At 38.5% G+C, this 19,828-nt stretch overlaps 1 protein-coding gene across 1 annotated transcript in view; it reads right to left on the reverse strand.

The window, feature by feature from the left end:
* LOC107685876 (protein NLRC3-like) overlaps positions 1 to 4,015 on the reverse strand; it is an 8,282-nt gene extending 4,267 nt beyond the window's left edge. Inside the window, exon 1 of the mRNA XM_016482606.1 lies at positions 3,766 to 4,015. Coding sequence (XP_016338092.1) covers positions 3,766 to 4,015 — 250 coding nt within the window. The remainder of the gene's footprint in view (positions 1 to 3,765) is intronic.
* Positions 4,016 to 19,828: the final 15,813 nt, after the last annotated feature.

The following is a 19,828-nucleotide window of genomic DNA, read 5'->3' on the forward strand; positions in this document are numbered from 1 at the left end:
TCCGGTCAATGGATTCACATATTGATCAATAATACAAAATATACAAGTGTGTGATTATAATTAATAATTGACGTGATGAAAAGATGGCGCCGACGCTGATGGCTGCCTCCGTGGCATGCGCCGCAGTTGTTTTTATGTTTTTGTTAGTTTGTCCTGTCTTTAGTTATATCCCTGCAATCAGTTTCACCAGAGACGAATCACACACACACAACCAAGTCAATGTAAAGTCAAACACAAGAGTCATGTGAAGCGCCGATTTTTTCAAACCAGCTGTATCGGAAGGTTGGGACCTTCCGATACTGCATGACGTTCGAAGCTTCAAACGTCATCAATCACGTGGTGTTGTCATTTCGATACAAGCATCGGCACAGTGTGTGATACAATAGTGCTTTGAAAACTGCGTCGGCGCCTCGGTATCAATCGTCCCATCACTATCAGTTTCCTGGTTCCATTTCCAGCGCTGGACTCTTCATTTTCTGTTGTGGATTATCTCGGATTGTTGGACTTGTTGTGAATTCTTTATATTATATATCTTTTAATACTGTTTATACTATTATTAATACTTTTATTTTATATCTGGTAAGAGCTTGTATTATGTAAATATGCACTACGCAACTTGTAGTGTGATACGTGTTTGGCGTAAGTGACATGTTATTGATTACGCATGCAGAGCTGACAGAATGTGACGTGCAGGGCAAAAGTTTATTCCATGACTTTGTAATACTAGATGTTTATACTGCTGAATCTGTTTGTACATTAAGCCTGTGATTGTTGGTGGTGCGCGATCTTTATGATAATTAATTCATCGCGTAAAACGCACGTTGAAGTGCCGGTAACATTGCTGCTTATCTTGCTCATGTTTTTAATATCTCGTTTAAATATGTTTCGGATAACGTACAATATATTCTACTTTTTTTTTTATACTTTCATATCGTAATGAGGATGTTGTATAATGTATCTTAAGTTGTGTATATGCTCCTTTACATAGTTCACTAATTACACATTAAGAGACTTGTTGATATTGTTTAATTTGAAATGTGCTGTCTTATTGTAACAGTATGCAAATATTTGTTAGACATTTAGTTATTTACTTCTGTTATTGTTCATTGGAGAAACTACCTCCAATGCATATAAGTGTGTGTATATGGTGAAACCCTGCACAAAAATAAATAGTGGAAAGACATTTGATGACTCTGACTCCCTGATCCGAGTACTGAAGTGGTTAACACCATTAAAGAACCGGCATTAGTGGGGCAGTCCCCAACAGGACTATTGTTTTCACCATTCTGGATTCATTAGGACCACCAGCTACTCCTTGCAGCTCTGCACTACCAAGGAATTCACCATCTCTGCATCCACGATTCCCACCTGACTGTTTCTGTTTCTTCTGACTGTCAATAAACGACATTTTCTGCATTTGCAATTGAACCTCTCGTCATTTACCCTGACAAGGAGTATATAGACCTCCTTCTGCAAGAGAATTTACACTTACAGGAATTTTAAAAGAATGTAATAAAGAAATGGTTCTAATAGGCAATTTGAATGGGGAAAATAAATTAAAGAGGGAAAAAAAGCTTAAACCAGCTTATAAAAGGTCCAACAAGGATTGCTAACTCGTCAAAGACACTGCTAGATTTAATTTTCACTAACAAACCTGAAAGGATGATCAAAAGTTATCATTTGATCACTGGATTATCTGATCATAATTTAACTTTGGTTGCAAGAAAATTTACAAAAACAGATTCAGAAATGCCTCAGATACTTCAACTTATGTTTTCCATTGTATACCTTAAGGAAAGTTAGTAGCATTTGATAAGGAAATAACTAGTTTGAAGTGGAACGACATTATCTTCTGATGACTTGGAGTATGGCATACGGTGTAATACTTTTATGAATAGAATTAACTCCATAAGAGAGAAATTTAGCTTAAGAGTTAAGCATAAAAGCATAAGCATAAAATGTTTTACCATATTTTACCAATAATTTACCAAAATAATTATATTGCTTCAATAGTATCTTTATTGATTCTGTTAATAAGAAGGGAACTCAATTTTGTTCCGACTGAAGTTGTGGATGAAGGTATCTGACCATGACTACGCACCGATATTGTGCGTATACTATTCTGTGTTATTAAGCCCCACGAAAGGCACAAAACATTATAAAGAAGCAACATTAAGTTTCTGACCACTATATTCAAAGTGTTCGGAAGCCGTTCCATAGTTTAATGTGAGGTACAGATGAATATTTAAGTTGTTAAATTCATGTTCACGTAAACTTTATTTCTAAACTTTTTAAGTTTCAGTTTTGATTGGGGGCATTGGCATGGATATCTTTATTATCAAATAGAGAGCAATGTGTCAAAATTAAAAAGGAACAGTATGGTAAATTAATGGGTGTGCCTCAAGGATCAGTGTTAGGTTCCCTAGTATTTAGTTTGTATATAAATGATCTTCCACAACAGATTTGAATTTGCATTGTAAGAAGCATGTTAAGAAAAGGGTGAAGATCTAACCTTTGGTCAAATATAAACTTTTGCCTCTCTATGGATGTAGCTAATACCTTCATGCATGCTGCAATGTTTTCTCATTTGTCGTACTCTCTTACATGTTGGAGTCAGCTGGTCAAACTGTAATTAAGCCTTTAAAAATCTTTGTATGATCAAACTTCAAAAATACTGGATAAAAACAATCCAACATCATTGTAGGATCTTGGAGAAACATAACTTTCTGAAATTTGATAATTTTAAACTTTTATCAAATTTGTGTCTTATATAATCTTACATGGTTTGGCTGCTCCTGTACTATTATTTTTGTTCTAAACACTCTGTAAAAATCTACTAGACTATCATCTGTAAGAGATTGTGTTGTACCTTTTGGTCATCGTTCTTTAGACTTTCTTTGAAAGCTACTACCTACTGGAATGCTTTGCCAGATGACATTAAGTGGTGCACATGTATTGGTCTTTTAAAAACAAAACTAAAAACTTTTTAAACAAATACTTAACTCTGTTAGCACTGACATAGTTGTGGCGTAATTGTTTCTATAATATAAATTATAAATTATTGTTTCTGTTGGCCCTTATAGTATGTTGTGTGTGTACATGTAGTGTATGTATTCTGTAGTATTTGTTTTGTGTTATGTTGTTTTTTTTTTTTTTTGTGATAACCTGCTGCAGATGAAAATTAGCCTTTGGCTAAATATGGTACAATTCATTAAATGGAAACATTTATGTTAAAATTTGTACACTGTCCCTTTTCAAATAAATAAAATTAAAATAGTAATATTATTTTTTTTTATATTAAATCCCATAAATCATTACAAAACTGTTTCTACAATATTCCAACCAATAACACTCATACTGCAACAGTGCAGTACATACATGCACATCTTATACTGATTATGCTGAAGCTGACAACATGTATAGTGATGGAAATGCCTTGACTAATATTGACTCAAATGTAAGAGGTTTTCAACTTTCAACTCAAATGCTTCCCAAGCATTTATTGGGTTGTCACTGCTGGATCAACTTCAGGCCGCGCTGACCAAAATTATTAAAAGCTTTTCGATCAAACTATTGACATAGAGCACACCAAACAACACATGAGACTGTATTATGGTTAGGTTAGCGTTATTGAAATTAACCTTTGCATAAAAACAAATTCACTGGGGGGAAAAATCTTTCCTCATTTCCAAAGAGTAAAGTTTGTTAAACCATCACACTTTTAAACAGTTACTCAATTTACAGTCAATGTGAATAAAATGATACCTGGCATAACCAGCTGCTTAGCCAGATGATTGTGGTTCATCTTCCTCAGGATGCCGACCATGGTCTTTACAGCTTTTTCTGGTCCAAAACAGTCCACCATCTTATCCACTGTTTTAAACATATCTGCATTCTCCATTTCATACTTTGATATACACACATGATCGTTTTCTAAGTGCCACTGAAACTCCTTCAGATCATCTCTGGACAGGTCCTTCAGTAAGTTTATGAGCCGCTCTTTAACAGTCGCCATCGTCCTTCACCGATTCAAAGCTGCAGGACAAAAAGATCTGAAGTAGTTTCACTCTTAACGTGCTCAAAAAATGTGTTTAGATTATTAAATAGAACAGGGTGTCTTAGATGGTGACAAGAGACTGTTTTTATGAATTAGTTGTAGCAAAGATCTTTATACTAAAAGGTATGAATGCTTTGACCAGTGTTGTCATGAGAAATCCCTTTAGCAGTTAAAAGGATACTTTGACAAAGATATCACTTTCCTCAGCGGACATTCAAACTAATGTTTTATTGTGAATATGAGATTGAGCTGGAGAATGAATGCTGTATCAGATGCAGGTAATCACACTCACTCAGTCCATCTCTCTTTCATCATACTCTTCATAATACAGTGAGCTTTTACTACAGTAATACAATAAACTTTCAATGAAGCAACTCAACGTTCCTTCGTTACTAAAGTTGTAAAGTGACGTTTCTGAATTAGTAATGGATCTTGAGCTCAGCTGTTAAACTGTCAAACTGAGATTTGAATCCGTGGCGGAAGGAAGTAGTTCTGCACGAAGTTTTTAAAGACACTCCGCTGTTGTTTCTTATGTATTTACACACTCGTGCCGCCGAACTGTTGTATAAACGCAGTATCACACTCGTAGCCGTGCAATATGGCTGTCTGCACAGATATAACATGACTGCAAGTTCATGTTAGGACTCCCAATTAGAAACCACTTTAGATGATTCAGTGCATTCAGGTAAGTGAACAAATAGTTAAAACTGATTCATAAGCCAATTCAGACTGTTTTGGTAAATTGTTTGATCAAGTTTTAGACACAAGTCAACTCAAAAAAGTAATTAATTTACAAACAGGGCATCATCAAAACACCCCTCCTGCTACATTTCACGTATGTGTACGAAATATCCCAATACCTACAAAAAAGTCTCCTGGACTTAAGCCATAAACGCAACAGGAAGTCAGCCATTTTTAATTTCCTCTGCATTTTTTGTGCAGTTTCAGGCCTTGTACTTTAACTAACTCCTCCTACAGTTTTAATCAGATCATCTTCAAATTTGCTGAGGGGCGTGTGTCCCTGGCAGCCTGACAAATTTCGATGTTTCGCCATGAAACAGGAAGTTGCTGTAACACACGTGCACACGTTTGATAGGTGTTCTGTCCTGAACACATGCCCATATTCAGTTATAGTCATAGCGCCACCTGCTGGCAACAGGAAGCGACATGTTTACCACTGTTATGGACACCAAGCAACATATTGCCAGTGTCAGCACATGTTAAATAGTCTAGCAACATGCAAGAAACATGCTAAAACATGTTAGCAACACTTAGCTAAAGCATGCTACTAATGCAATGAAACACACGAAGTTTCTGTAACTCAGGCATGCAATATCCAATCTGCTCCAAATTTAACATGGTTGATAAGAGTCCTGGCCTGAACACATCTACATGCCAATATTCAGTTATATAGTCATAGCTCCACCTGCTGGCAACAAGAAGCAACATGGTTAACACTTTGATGCACTCCTAGCAACGTATTAAAATATGACAGTGTGCACTAAACATGCTACAGGACATGTTGAAACATGCTAGCAACACTTAGCTAAGTGTTAATGTGTACTATAAATGCCATGAAACAGGAAGTTGTTGTAACTCAAGCATACAATGTCCAATCTTCCCCAAACTTCACATGTTTGATAAGAAATTTTAGTTATACTCATAGCCATAGCTGGCAACAGAGCGTGTGGGAAGAACTAATAAAACCAGTTTTTCGAAGGGACTTTAGACATAATAGTAAAACTATGTGAAGAATCACCGTCTGTCATCATAAGACCCACACACAACATATCTGAAATTCCAGGTAAAAAGACAAAAACACTGAAAATGTCTGAGTCCACTCAGGAAACTAAGATATTCTAATACTGAGAGGAGGACTTTAATCATAGTTTACAGATAAAAGATTTAGAGCATTTTAACATATGATGTTGTTTATTGATTTGGCAATAAAACAAAACAATACAAAACAAAACAAAACAAAAACTACTAACACAAGTAATTAGGAAAGCAAACAAGACCACCGACCAGAAACAAAATTCATGGAAACTGAATTATTTTTTGTTCATTTTTTTCGTATATTCAGATCAGACTTATCCTTTCCATTGCTGTTGTGCAATGACATGGTAACAGTGTAGAATAATGGTCCGTCAATAATAGGATGGGGGTGGGGGTGCTGTCTGTGCGTTCAAACAATTTAGCCTATTATACAGAAATTCATCAAAGTAATCAAATGTAATATAAATTAAACATAAATTGATTAATAACAAAGTTATACAATATTCAGTGAAGAGCAGTGAATAATTCTCTCATTTTCTTTTGTTGTTTGATGAACAGATGATGACAGACAGCAGCAGGTTTATACAGTAGGATGCTGTCACGGAATGCACAGATATGAAAGGGAACTCACCAAGACGGACATTTCGACATACGCAAAGTAGCCTATATTTGTCTCGAATTGCGCACACGGAAAGTGCTTGGGAAACAGTGCGAATTTAACTAATCGAGTAAGAACGGCAGGATGTATATGACAGTCAAGTTACATGATTTGACTGATTTGGACGTTACATAGAAAAGGCGAAAATAAAAAACGAAACTAAAATTAAATAATCGTTGAGAGCAGGGTGGGGGGGCCTACGCAACATACGTTCTTTGCGTATAGGGAAGATCGGCTCTGGTGTATACACATATCCGCTAATTGTTTACGAGATGCTGACACGTAAGAGTCTGACAATTAGCTGAACATATACTTAAGTAGTGACAATAGGCTTATTCGGATGGGACTCTTTTTTTGATGCGATACGATTCACCCCTGTTACGATGCAGTGCATTCCGATTTCGATTTGATTCAACACAATGCGATTCGATGCAATATGATGCAATGGAGAAAATATGATCACTTTTAATGCCTCGAGGCCTGTTTCATAAAACAAGTTCACCAAATAAGCCAGGCTTATTTCAGTTAGTCTATTGTCAAATGATTTGGTTCCATAAAGCAAATTTAACATGGGCCTAGATCAAGTTTAGTCACTGTGGCAACTTATGCTGGGAAAATTTGAGCACTGTAGCCTACTAGCTTACGTTTGAGTTTGTATTTTACTCCCCGAACGCGATTTTTACTGGGGGACCCCCTCGAAAGCATTGGGCTATTTTCAGGCTAGTTTTAAGTAGTAATTGGGCGGGTTTTGTAGCGAAAACCTGGCAACACTGCACCAGACAGAGCATGTCAACATATTCTGTTACACCAAATACACAAAATAATGATCTTTAAAATAGCATCATATGACCCCTTTAAAGTGCTTTATAAATAAATTGAACATTGAACTGATTTGAACAACACCCACCTGGACTTTGTTAAAAACCCAATTGCAGCAGAGACTGGCATTATCTGGAACTAGCAGCCCAAGAGCGACTGCCTGACTTAACAAATAATGGAGAAATGAAAACAAAGGTCCCATGCCGCCTTCTATCAGAGTTTCGGATGTCTGTTAGGACTATTTTGTGCCGTCTAAAGGAAAGGAAAGGAAAGTATCACTAAAATTAAACCATGCATTGACAAACTGTGTAGAAAAGCCACCAGGCTCATCCATCCCATTAGGAGTTTTTGAATCAGTGAATGTGGTGTTTGTTTGGTGTGATTCATGTGTTTGTAATGCAAATGCTGCCCTTCAGGTTTAAAAAAAGGTACCTTCTCCAGTTAATGTAAATCTGCAATTTTTCAGAAATACAAAAGCTATAAAGCTTAATTGTGAGAATCATTTTTTGGCTATAGGGAGTTGCCAAATAATTAAGAAAATTGTTTCTGAAACAGCATTTCACATGTCCATTTACAGTAATGTATTTATTACATTTTATTTTTCATGGACATCAGAATTGCATTGGACAAACCATATTAATTTGCTTAAGTGTTTTAGCACACATGCTAATTTTCATCACCTGTCCATGGAAGGCATTCAAAAAATAATAATACACAAAAATTAATAATAACAGTGCTAACAGTAAAAGTAATAATAACAATACTAAAATGTACCATGAAATTACAAAAGAGAAAAACAGCATATTCAGAATTATCTACATAAGCTATTGAGCAAAGGCGACATGATCAAACAATAACCTAGTGGTAGGCTATTCATGTGAGCACTGCTGTTTTGTTTTGAGCCATTGCTTAAGTCCACCATTAAAAGCATTGTCATCTGTCTAATCTTAAATTAATAGGTAAAACATTCCAGAGTTTTGGCCCCTTTGCAGAGAAAGCAGACTGACCAAAAGAGGTCTTATGATATAATGATATGATATATAAAACTTTATTGTCAGACGAGTCTGAAATTTTTCTTGCATGACAGTATCTGTGTTTACAACAATCAACATCCTTTAAACAACAACATACACTTCATCCACACACAAACAAAACACAATATACATTACACTCCCTTAAACATTACATTATGCCTTACCCTCCTACTACACTCCTACAACTACCCATGTTCACATTACTCTTGATTTTTGATTAAGTGTCTTATTCAACTCCAGGATCGCCTGATACACAAAAGAGTGTTTCAGCCTAACTTTGTTGAATCTTGGGACTCTGTACCTCCTGTTTGATGGTAATAATTAAAACTCATTATGCAAAACATGATTAGGATCAGAAACTATCTTGTTAGCCAGTCCTAACAAATTTTTATAATAAGCTGAATCATAGAGCTTCTCAAGGGGCTGACCTACAATCCTTGAGCAAATTTTTAATTGATTGAACAGCTTTGTTTTTAGCATAACAGACAAACTCCTATACCAAATGGAGTTGCAGTATTGCAGTACACTCATTATCACAGACATAAAGAACAACAGAAGAATCTGCTTTCTTACTCCGAATGACCTAAGACGACGAAGAAAGTAGATTCTCTGCTTTGTTCTTTTACAGAGAGCGTCAATATGATCTTTCCATGATAACATATCGTCAATCATCACTCCTAAATACTTGTATGTTTTAACCTGTCTGATTTTTCCATTATGAATAAAAACAGGCGTTATATAATTATCAGATGTAGACCCAAATATAATCTCTTCTGTTTTACTTACATTAATAACAAGATAATTGTTCTCACACCACTCAACTAATTTAGTCACACCCTGTTGATGAAACCCAGGACTGTCCCCGTCATTCAACACAGATATTAAAACAGTTTCATCAGAATACTTTAAAATGTACTGATTTAACTGGTCAGTTCGACAGTCATCTGTATACAAGGTGAAAAGGATGGCAGAACTGACGCAACCTTAGGGTACTCCGACATTTTTTATGATAGCGGATGACAGTTTTATTCACTTTGACTCTCTGAACTCTATTAGTGAGAAATGAGATATACCAACGAATCAAATACGGATTTACACCCAACTGTACAAGTTTTGACATCAATTTGTCAACCTTTATGGTATTGAATGCAGAAGAAAAATCTAAAAACAAAGTTCTTATAGTTGTATTAGATTTATCTAAATGTTTAGAGATGATATGCACCAAAGCAGCAACTGCATCTTCCGTACTACAACCTTTTTTATAGGCAAACTGCCAAGGATCCAGTCTATCTTTAACCATCCTAACTAAATGCTGAAGTAACAATCTTTCAAGACATTTCCCAATTACTGAGATAAGGGCTATTGGTCTAAAATTTTTATATGTTACGGGGCTGACAAAACGTGAGACGTGCGGATCCATATGCAAGCTTTATTAACATCAGAGGAGGTCAGAAACACAGGCAGGGTCGAACGGTGGCAAACAGGTATATGGCGGGCAAGACACAAGAATAGTCCTAGGGCTAGCGTAGGTCAATGATGACTTGACTTGACTCATGATAATAAACTGTGACTCGATTTTACTCATGACGATCAACTGTGACTAGACTCGACTCAGGACGATCAACTGTGACTAGACTTGACTCAGGAAGATCAACTGTGACTAGACTTGATTCAGGAAGATCAACTGTGACTAACCTTGACTCAGGAAGATCAACTGTGATTAGACTTGACTCAGGAAGATCAGCTGTGACCTGACTTGACTCATGATAATAATGAACTGTGACTTGACCCGACTCGTGATGATCAACCGTGACTTGGCCGAACTCAGGGAGATCAGTTGTGACTTGACTGGACTCATGAAGAACAGGTGTGACTTGACTTGCCTCACGAAGATCTGCTGTGAGTTGACCGTCCACAGAATCCAGATCAAGAGTGCATTTCTCCCACCCTTCATCTTTCCACTTTTACGAGACCACGAACCACACACTTAACAAACCATAAAGAAACGTTAGACTAACAAAACAAAACCGCAAACACAGTATACTGAAACACAGTGCGCCACTGAGCAGCGCACCTGTCACATTATACATTGGGACAAAACAGTCACCACTAACATGATTATTCAAAAATTTGAAAACTAGTTTGAGATAATTAACATCAATAAAACTGTCAAAGCTAAGAAGGTTATGCTTTCGTAAAACATCACAATGATGCCATTGCATGGGTTTCTGGTCCATAACTTTTATTGCTGGGGAGGCCTGTGACCATGATGTAATGCGATATGATAAATTTGAAAATATCATTGCATGCATGCATAGTTTTGCAGTTTGACAAGACAGATCCCCTCTAATAACACGATAACAGTTTAGGTTTGGTTTGGTTTGACCTTCCTCCAGATGTACTTAACCTGACTATCAAATTTTAAATACTTTTCCAGAATGATGCCAAGATTCTTGACTTCATTCACTGCTTCAATTACTTCATTCTTATCCGCACCTCAAATACATCCCTTGCAGGCCTATTTTGTATGGAGAAGCAAATTGAAAATGTTTTCTTAACATTAAGAGTTAAGTGAGACAACTCAAGCCATTTAGAAATATTCTGTAATGCCTGTGTCAGGTGCTCACCTGCCAAGCTGAGCATACATCTGACAGTTGACACCCAGACAGCAATTTAGTAAGTCATTTATGTACAGGTGCATTTACATTTACATTTGTAAATGTGCATCTCAATAAATTAGAATGTCGAGGAAAAGTTCATTTATTTCTATTACAAACAACAGTGGGCCAAGTACAGACCCTTGCGGTACTCCTATGTTGTTGGCCACTGACCCTGACACATTGCTAATATGAATCGTAATTACATTATTTAAAAATGTTTATAGCAGGGACCCTCAACTGGACCTCGAGATCCACTTTCGTGGAATCGAGTCGTGGCCTAATGCTTAGAGAGTCGGACTCATAACCCAAAGGTTACGGGTTCGAGTCTCGTACCGGCAGGGATTGTAGGTGGGGGGAGTGAATGTACAGCGCTCTCTCCCACCTTCAATACCACGACTGAGGTGCCCTTGAGCAAGGCACCGAACCCCCAACTGCTCCCTGGGCGCCGCAGCAAAAAATGGCTGCCCACTGCTCCGGGTGTGTGTTCACGGTGTGTGTGTGTGTGTTCACTGCTGTGTGTGTGCACTTTGGATGGGTTAAATGCAGAGCACTAATTCCGAGTATGGGTCACCATACTTGGCCACATGTCACATCACTTTCACTTTCATCTCTGCAGGAAAGTGGATCTCGAGGTCCAGAGTTGGGGACCCCTGGTTTATAGATAAAAGACATAGCTGTCTTTATATTTTAGGCAAGAGGGTCCCTGCATGGAATCATCATATTTGGGGCTCCCTGGGATTAATTTATTTAATTCATTCACTTGTCTATTTCATTAAGAATCTGTTATCTGTTTCTCTGAAAAGACATCATCTCATGTTGCTGAAAGATGACGTTAAGCCCAAAGAATACTTCAACCATCCGTGATGCAGTTTTTGTCATCAGAAGTATCCACAGACACAGACAGAGTCTAGGTGCATTCATTTGCGCGCGAGTATACTTTGAAAGCTGTGCTGTCCTCATTGACAGGAGGACCTCTAGTGGACAAATGAGTAACCACAACTGTGTCTTATGTGATCTGCAGCTGCATTAAAGTTACTTGCAGTGTATGCCATTGTTAGTTAGACAGCTGTGCTGATGCTTTAACTGCACTCTGCATAACCATGAGGATGAAGAGTTTGTAGGAGTCTATGTCAGTTTGTGAAGCTGGAGTCTGAGCCAAAAGGAGGCATTTTCTTTCTTGTGTGTGTGCGTAATAACGACCTGCAGCTGTACTCTAGTGCACTTCACTCACATGTAGCTGTACTGCAGTGGACACTCACTGATGTACTGTAGTTTAACAGCTTTTAACTGTCCTACAGTCTTTCATTGTGAAGAACAGCAACTCAACATTATCAAACATGTTACGAATGAGTAGAAATGATCCATGATACTCTTACTGTTTCTGATATTTTCATTTACTCTATTTGTGGGGAAAGATGACCCTACTCAATGTATGTTTTGCAATGTTCCCCTTTCTGTTAAACATATTTTATTGGACTGTCCAGCTTTTAATGTACAGAGAAAACTCTTTTATGAAGTGAACTCACTTAAAGAGTTATTTAGTCAAATTTTGCCAGGGAAAGTTTTTGAATTTTTATCACGTTAATGTAAAAAATCTTGTGTGATATAACTTGCTGGTTTTTATTGTATTTGTTATACTTGTATTTTTTTTAAATTGGTTTTGCCATGAAAATAGCCTTTGATGCTGACATGGCATTAAATAAATATATACTATACTACTGTGGGGAAAGATAAATGGTTTCCTGTAGTAATTAATAATTGAATGGTTTTGAAACCACTGCAGAAAAATGTTCGTCTTCAGAACCAGTTAAACCAGGACGATTTCAGGAAAACAGATTAAAACCGGTTTTTGTTGAAATTTTGTTTACAGCTTAATGTCACATTTCAGGGCTACTTCACTTCAGATAAAAATCTCTAAGCTTCAGAAGTTTTCAACACATGCATGAAGCACAGATTTTGTATGATCTCATTATAAATAATTATTATGATATAAAGCTATTCAGCCTTAGTTTTCCAATCTCACAGTTCACAGATCTGCATTCAAAAGTAAATATATTATATGTATTTATGGACTCTTTAATAGATTATAGATTTATAGATTTTACCATATAGACAAAGTATTAGATCAAAACTGTCCGCAGATGCATTAAGTTGTTGAGAGAAGTTCTACCTCATAGAGTGAAGAGTGCACAATAAGAAATACTGTTTGAGAATCACAGAATCACTAATAAACTGAGAAACAGAAATTTCATACCACGTGACAATTTCAGAATGAGCAGCTTTCTGCGATTCATTTACAAAGACACACTTGATCATCTGTTTCACCACGACATGAAAAGGTTTAAATAAAATCATCGACATGCTTCAGCACAGCATTAAAGTCTCAGAAGCACAAAGTGATCAATGACATCATAAGACGACACTCATACAAGAAAACAAATAAAGATGAATCACTCACCTCAGTATTTGTACATCTGTCTTTTTCTTCTTCTGAACTCTCATGTTGAACAGCAGCTCTGAAATTTCTGTCACTCCTGCAGAACAATAAACAGTTTTTAGGCAGAGAAATATGAATGTGAAGAATGGCAGTCAGATGTCAACACACACATCCACACCCATGCAGAAATGTATGTTCCTATATCGCGAGCGGTGTTGTCATATATGTTGTCCTTCTCCTTTTTAGCGCCCAAACTCTGGAATAGCCTACCTAACATTGTTCGGCAGGCAGACACACTCTGTCAGTTTAAATCTAGATTAAAGACCCATCTCTTTAACCTGGCTTACACATAACACACTAACACATCTCTATAATTCAAATCTGTTAAAGGATTTTTAGGCTGCATTAATTAGGTCAACCGGAACCGGGAACACTTCTCATAACACCCGATGTACTTGCTACATCGTTAGAAGAATGGCATCTACGCTAATATTAGTCTGTTTATTTCTTATTCTGAGGTCACCGTAGCCACCAGATCCAGTCTGTATCCAGATCAGATGGTCACTGTGATAATTTAAATGTTCTTTGCTCTCTGTAAAACGAAAATGTTATGGCCTAATATAGCCTAACTTACAATATTGTTATTCAATTCACATTAAATACAAAGTCAGTCGTGTTAAAAACATTTTATGGCATAACACCCATATCTGGTAGGCCTATTTAAGTAAAAAGTCAGGTTTTTATGTGCAAGGCAATATTGTTTCATTACATAAATACATCCTCAGCGTATATAAAGTTATATTTATACCATTTATGAAATAACCATAGTAAATTTAGTATATATACATATTAGAAATATTGGTAACACTTTACTTAAACCCTTTATGTATGTTGCATTATAAAAGTAGTTTTAATGCATAAATTGTTTTGTAATGCATTGTAATGTCTCATGAATAATTGTAACCACAGTTAATACGTACATTATAACACTTCTCAATTCATTGTTACACTATGCATTTAAAATTCAGTTATAATACTTTATGACAAGATATAATGTATTACAACACACATTATGAATATTTATAATGCATTATACCCTTTAATAACCCTTTATAATGCACTAGGCATAAAGGCATTAAGTAAAGTGCTACAGAAATGCTTTTATCCAAAGCGACTTACAAATGAGGACAATAAAAGCAGCAGAGTCCGCTAACGTCATGTCTGCTACGCCAGGGCCTGCTCACGTCACGTCTGCCAAGCCAGAACCTGCTCACATCATGCTGGTTACTCAGGAGATTCTTCACAATATGGCCGCCATTGAAGAGCTTCATCGCAAGATGGCTGCCACACAAGAGTCTCTTCACAAAATGGCCGCCCTTCTAGAGTCTCATCATGTCTCAGCTGATCTTCCAGAGTTTCGTCATGACATGGCCGCCATTTCAGAGACTGCTCATGTTAAGCCTGAGTCCCCGGCCAAGATGGCCGCCACGCCTGAGTCCCCGGCCAAGATGGCCGCCACGCCTGAGTCCCCCTGCCTGCCCCGCCATGGCTGCCCGATCTGCCTGCTCCGCCATGCCTCCCCGCTCTGCCTGTTCCTCTTCACGGGCCTGGCCCTCCATCCCTCCCCCTGTTCCTCCTTTGCTCTACCACCCTTCTGGACTTTTTGGGTTTTGTTTGGGCGTCTGGAGCCGCCCTTAGAGGGGGGGATATGTAATGTGGTGTTTTGGGTGTGTTTCTTGTTCATGTTTTCATGTCTTTTATTTTGGAGTTTAATCATGGTCCCTGTTTGTGTCATGCTTCCCTTGCCCTCATGTATTCATGCCATTGGTTCCTCTGTTCATTGTGTCATGTTCTGATTGGTTGTCTTAGTCATGTGTCTAGTTTCCCATTGGTTTGTTCATGTCATGTGACCCTCCTTGTTTGCTATAAGTAGCCATCATGTTCCCATTGTGTCTGGTCGTGAATTGATGTTGTAACCCGCTGTCGGTGAGTCTAGTCTGTTCATGCCTCGTCAAGTCAAGTCTGTGTATCTTGTTTGGATTATGTTTGGATTTTGGATCACCTGTAAATAAACTGCACTTGGGTTCTTCACTACGCTCGCCTTCAGTGGATGATTCGTTACACTAACACAGTACACGTACCAAGGTATATATATATATTATACACACACACATATATACACACACACACACACACACAAAGAAACACAAGTAGATAGAATAGAATAAATAGAAAGCTAGTGTTTTTTGTTTATGTTGTTTTTTTTTTAATAAAAAAAGAAGATAAAGTAGAATTAAAATAGAATAGAAAGTGCTAGAGTTAGAGGGTCAAATAAAGATGGAACAGATGTGTTTTTAGTCGTTTCTTGAAGATGGCTAAGGACTATGATTTAATTTATTAATTGATTTATTCCAATTTAAGGCCCTAACCCCAGTAAAACACTCATGGGTGAACTCATGGGCTGGATGGACTGGATTTGTCCAGGGCTGAATTTTAGCCCCAGTTCAGTCCTGGACTTGGTTGAATTTCCCCGTTTCTACCCTTCTAAACAACGTTTCGATGATGAACTTTTTAATCAACATGTTACTTATGCCGTGTTTTTGTATCTCAAATGTTGTGTTGACTTATCTAAAGACAATTATTGCAGTCATGGCAAGGAAAGAAGAAAAGCGAACACAAAATGAAACGTACTCGTACGGGATAGATGCAAATGAAGAGACGAGTAAGTAAGATGGAACAAGTAGTCCAGAAAACAAGACAAAGGAGTTTTCTCTGAGGGTCTGACAGAATCAAATCCAAGGTGTGGGAGAATGCAGTTCTCGTGGAGAATCTGAGGGAGAGCGTGGACTACATATACAACTAATTTGGAGGGTTTTGCATTGAAATAGACGATCTCAGACAAAAATACTAGGTTTTAGAACAAAAGATTGCAAATTCAGAAGAGAGGTTGTCCGATGCAGAGAGTTATGGAAGAAAGTGGAACTTGTGGCTTTATGGGCTGCCAGAGAACAGTAAAGACAATATCCAGACCAGAGTCGTGGAGGTGTGTTGTGCCGTCGTTCCATTATTCAACACAAGCATGAACTGAACAGTGATAACCAGCAAGCCAAGCCTGTGATTATTCGGTTCATTTCTCGTTCGGAGAAACAATGAGGATTTGAAGTCTAATAATAATATTGTTCTTTCTTTTGACATATTGCATGTTCATTTATTCATACAACTAAATATTCTGGAGGCCATGAAACTTTTCTGAAAATTATCAAAAACGTTGGCGGTGACACGCAACTTTTTTTTAAATGCTGGTGGGGAAAAAGTTAAAGTGAACACTTAACTGTGGAAACCTGAAGACAGATTAAATATGTCATATTAAATATGTTCATATGACATCACTGCAATCTGGAAAGGAAGCCAAAAGGCTTGAAAAATGTAGTTTACATTACATTTACATTTAGTAATTTAGCAGAGGGCTAAAGGGCTCTCTCATTATTCCTATGCCCTGCGCACAGCTTCCCCCCGATAGACCGGAATCCTCGCCGATGTCCGGCATTCTACTCTTTTCAGACCACTCTGGAGACTCAAATAGACCCCTTTTCTCCCCTCTCACGCTTTCTAAAAGAACATGAGCCTTTTTTATTTGCCCCAAAACCCACACAGAGCAGGTGGCCCTTGGGAGGGATTCCAACAACACGCAACTCTCTTTGGGGGACCCGATGCCGCCAGCAGAACCTTCCACAGCCGTGGCGGCGAGGCCCCAAACCGAACAAGGCACACAGCAAACTCCCAGGTCCACGGGCAGACCGAACCGCCACATCAATACGTGCAAAAAGCTTTTTGATTGGAGTCTTACAATCAAAAAGACGTTTTTAATCATTGGCGATTCCAATCTGGCCAGAACTGCCACCTTTAACATACCGGATCTGCAAATTGACAGCTTTCTGGGGGCGAAATTCGTGATAAAGGAGATTCAGAGGGTCCAGAGCGCAGCAAAGTCTCGTTCACCAGAGACGGAACTCTTTATACCTGTGGTCAATTTTGTGTGGCGATGTTAGAGCATTGGGCCCGACAGTTAAACTTAATTCTGTTCTTTTGAAAGGTCTCTCGTTCATTCCAGCTCCCCACGGGTTTAAAACACAGACAAAATTATTATTGAAGAATTTACAATCATATCACCGTAGACTAAAGTTAGAAACATATTTTGAAGGTAAAAAACTGCAAAAAGAGAGTGCCCTTTCACCCACGGTTCGGATTGGACACCAGCCCTGTCCGGCCTACCCAACCAAATAACTCTGATTATTACGCTTACCACCACTTGAACTGGGGCCAAACTTATCAGTGGGTGAAAATAAATCAATAAATGAACTCAAAAGAAACAGAGACTTCATTAATAAGTAACTCAAAATTATCGTCCCTTAGAGGAACCCATGTACCCCCAAATGATGGTTGAAGTTAAACAAATTTTAGATGAGATGTGTGAGAATGGCATTATTAATGGTAGACCGAAAAAATATCTCCTAGGGACAGAAACTCTAGGAGATTTTATCTACTGCCTAAAATCCACAAAGATCCGAAGGATTGGAGCCTGCATTTTTCAGATTCCTCGGGGGGAGCCCATCGTGTCCGACTGCAGTAGAGAAACGTATTACATAGCAGAACATATCGAACATTTCTTAATCCCATTTCACAAAAGCACCTGAGCTACATTAGAGACACCTATGATTTTATTGAGAAAGTGAGCCGTCTTTAAGATTCCTCCTGAGGCCTTCTTATTTACAATCGACTTTGACAGCCTTTCCTAATTTCCTAATGCTAAAAGACCCGACAAATACACTTTGAAATTACTGGAGATTAATCTTGCAAAAAATGACTTTACATGTGAATATTGTTATATTTCCTTCTTTCCCTTTGAAGCCTTTCGCGTATTATCGCTTTCTAAACGACATACGGGGTCTGGGTCTACTCTAGGAATGATTTCACTACCTTCACAACACACCTCAACCAACACCAGGCTTTGATCAAAATCAAATACTGTAGGTTATCGACCCTCTGCAGGGGTAAGCTTGACTTCAGGGTGTTCTTTAAGGAAACTAATAGCCATTGTCTTTACCCTAAACACACTTTCAGGGAGATTATTATAAGGTTCCATAGAATCTGTTCATAACAATCTCAATTGTTTGCTGCCATGAGAACTCTTTTTCACAGCGTGGGTGTTCCAGATCCTTTTTGAGGAAGATCCTGAAGTCTTTCTTAGACCCTACAGGTCACCCGGCCTCTAGCTCACAACCCAGGGACAAAATCATCCCTTTAACTAATTTTTCACATCAAAGTATCCAATTGTATTGTGTGCTGAAGGAGAATTTTTTCAAGTTCCTCATCCCCTCGCAGTATTTACAAAAACACAAGCCGATTGCAGCTTGCCGTAGAAATTGGAATTTGTCAGACATTAGTACAAAGCAGACTTAGTGCCCCCTATCTAAAGGCAAAACGGGTTCATGCAAATTCTATGGTTCAATGTGATGGGCTACAAATAGGACTACCAAACAAATTTTTGAGTTACAATAGCCTCTGTCCCCCCCACACGTGCAATTGTATAATTGTCCCCCCACACCTAATTTTTTGTACAAAATGTCGCAGACAATACGTGGGCCAAACCAAACACCAGCTGCGAGTTCATGTAAATCAACACACTCACAATATGTGATGTTTTATAAACAAATTTCGGGAGGAGCACGCACAGATAATTAACATGGCCAGTTCATCATTAGTGATTACACCATTTATCCAATCAGCGCAAGAGAAAACTCCTATAAATAACCAAGTATGTCCTACCTTCGTTATCTCTTGACTTTCAGCATTCGGTTCGCTCCTTTTGCCTTTTTACCACAGACCCAATTTCCCGTCCAATGAAAAGACCTATACTGGGGATTTTTCAGATCCTCCGCTGCAATTTGCCGGCCCCATGACCACTCCTTCTCCGCCAGACACGGCTGCCGAGCACCAGGCTTCATCGCGGCCGCTGCTCTTCTCGACAAGCCACACGCTCTGGCCAATAGACCGTGCAAAGCCCCGAGCTCGCCTCGCTCGACACTACCATCGTCCCGCACAAGACCCGGCTCTCCTCGAGCGCTGGGTCGCAGCAGCAGCAGGCCTTCAATGAGCCTGAGCCGCGCCCCAGATCTCACCGCAGCAAAGCCTCACTCGCTTCCCGCTGCGGCTCAGCCTTTCACCGCGGCTCTTCCGGCAGCGCCGTACGCAGCCGGGCCTCCAGCTCTCTTAGCAGACACTAGCTCAAGGCTTCCTCCGCGAACGGCGCAGGCCGTGTTGCAAATTCATTAATTTTCAGGTGAAGTCGCTAAAGGCAGGTTTTCGTGGCTAAAGTTTGTTAAACGA

Source organism: Sinocyclocheilus anshuiensis, unplaced genomic scaffold (assembly GCF_001515605.1).
Source record: "Sinocyclocheilus anshuiensis isolate Anshui unplaced genomic scaffold, SAMN03320099.WGS_v1.1 scaffold1074, whole genome shotgun sequence".
Classification (NCBI taxonomy): domain Eukaryota; kingdom Metazoa; phylum Chordata; class Actinopteri; order Cypriniformes; family Cyprinidae; genus Sinocyclocheilus; species Sinocyclocheilus anshuiensis.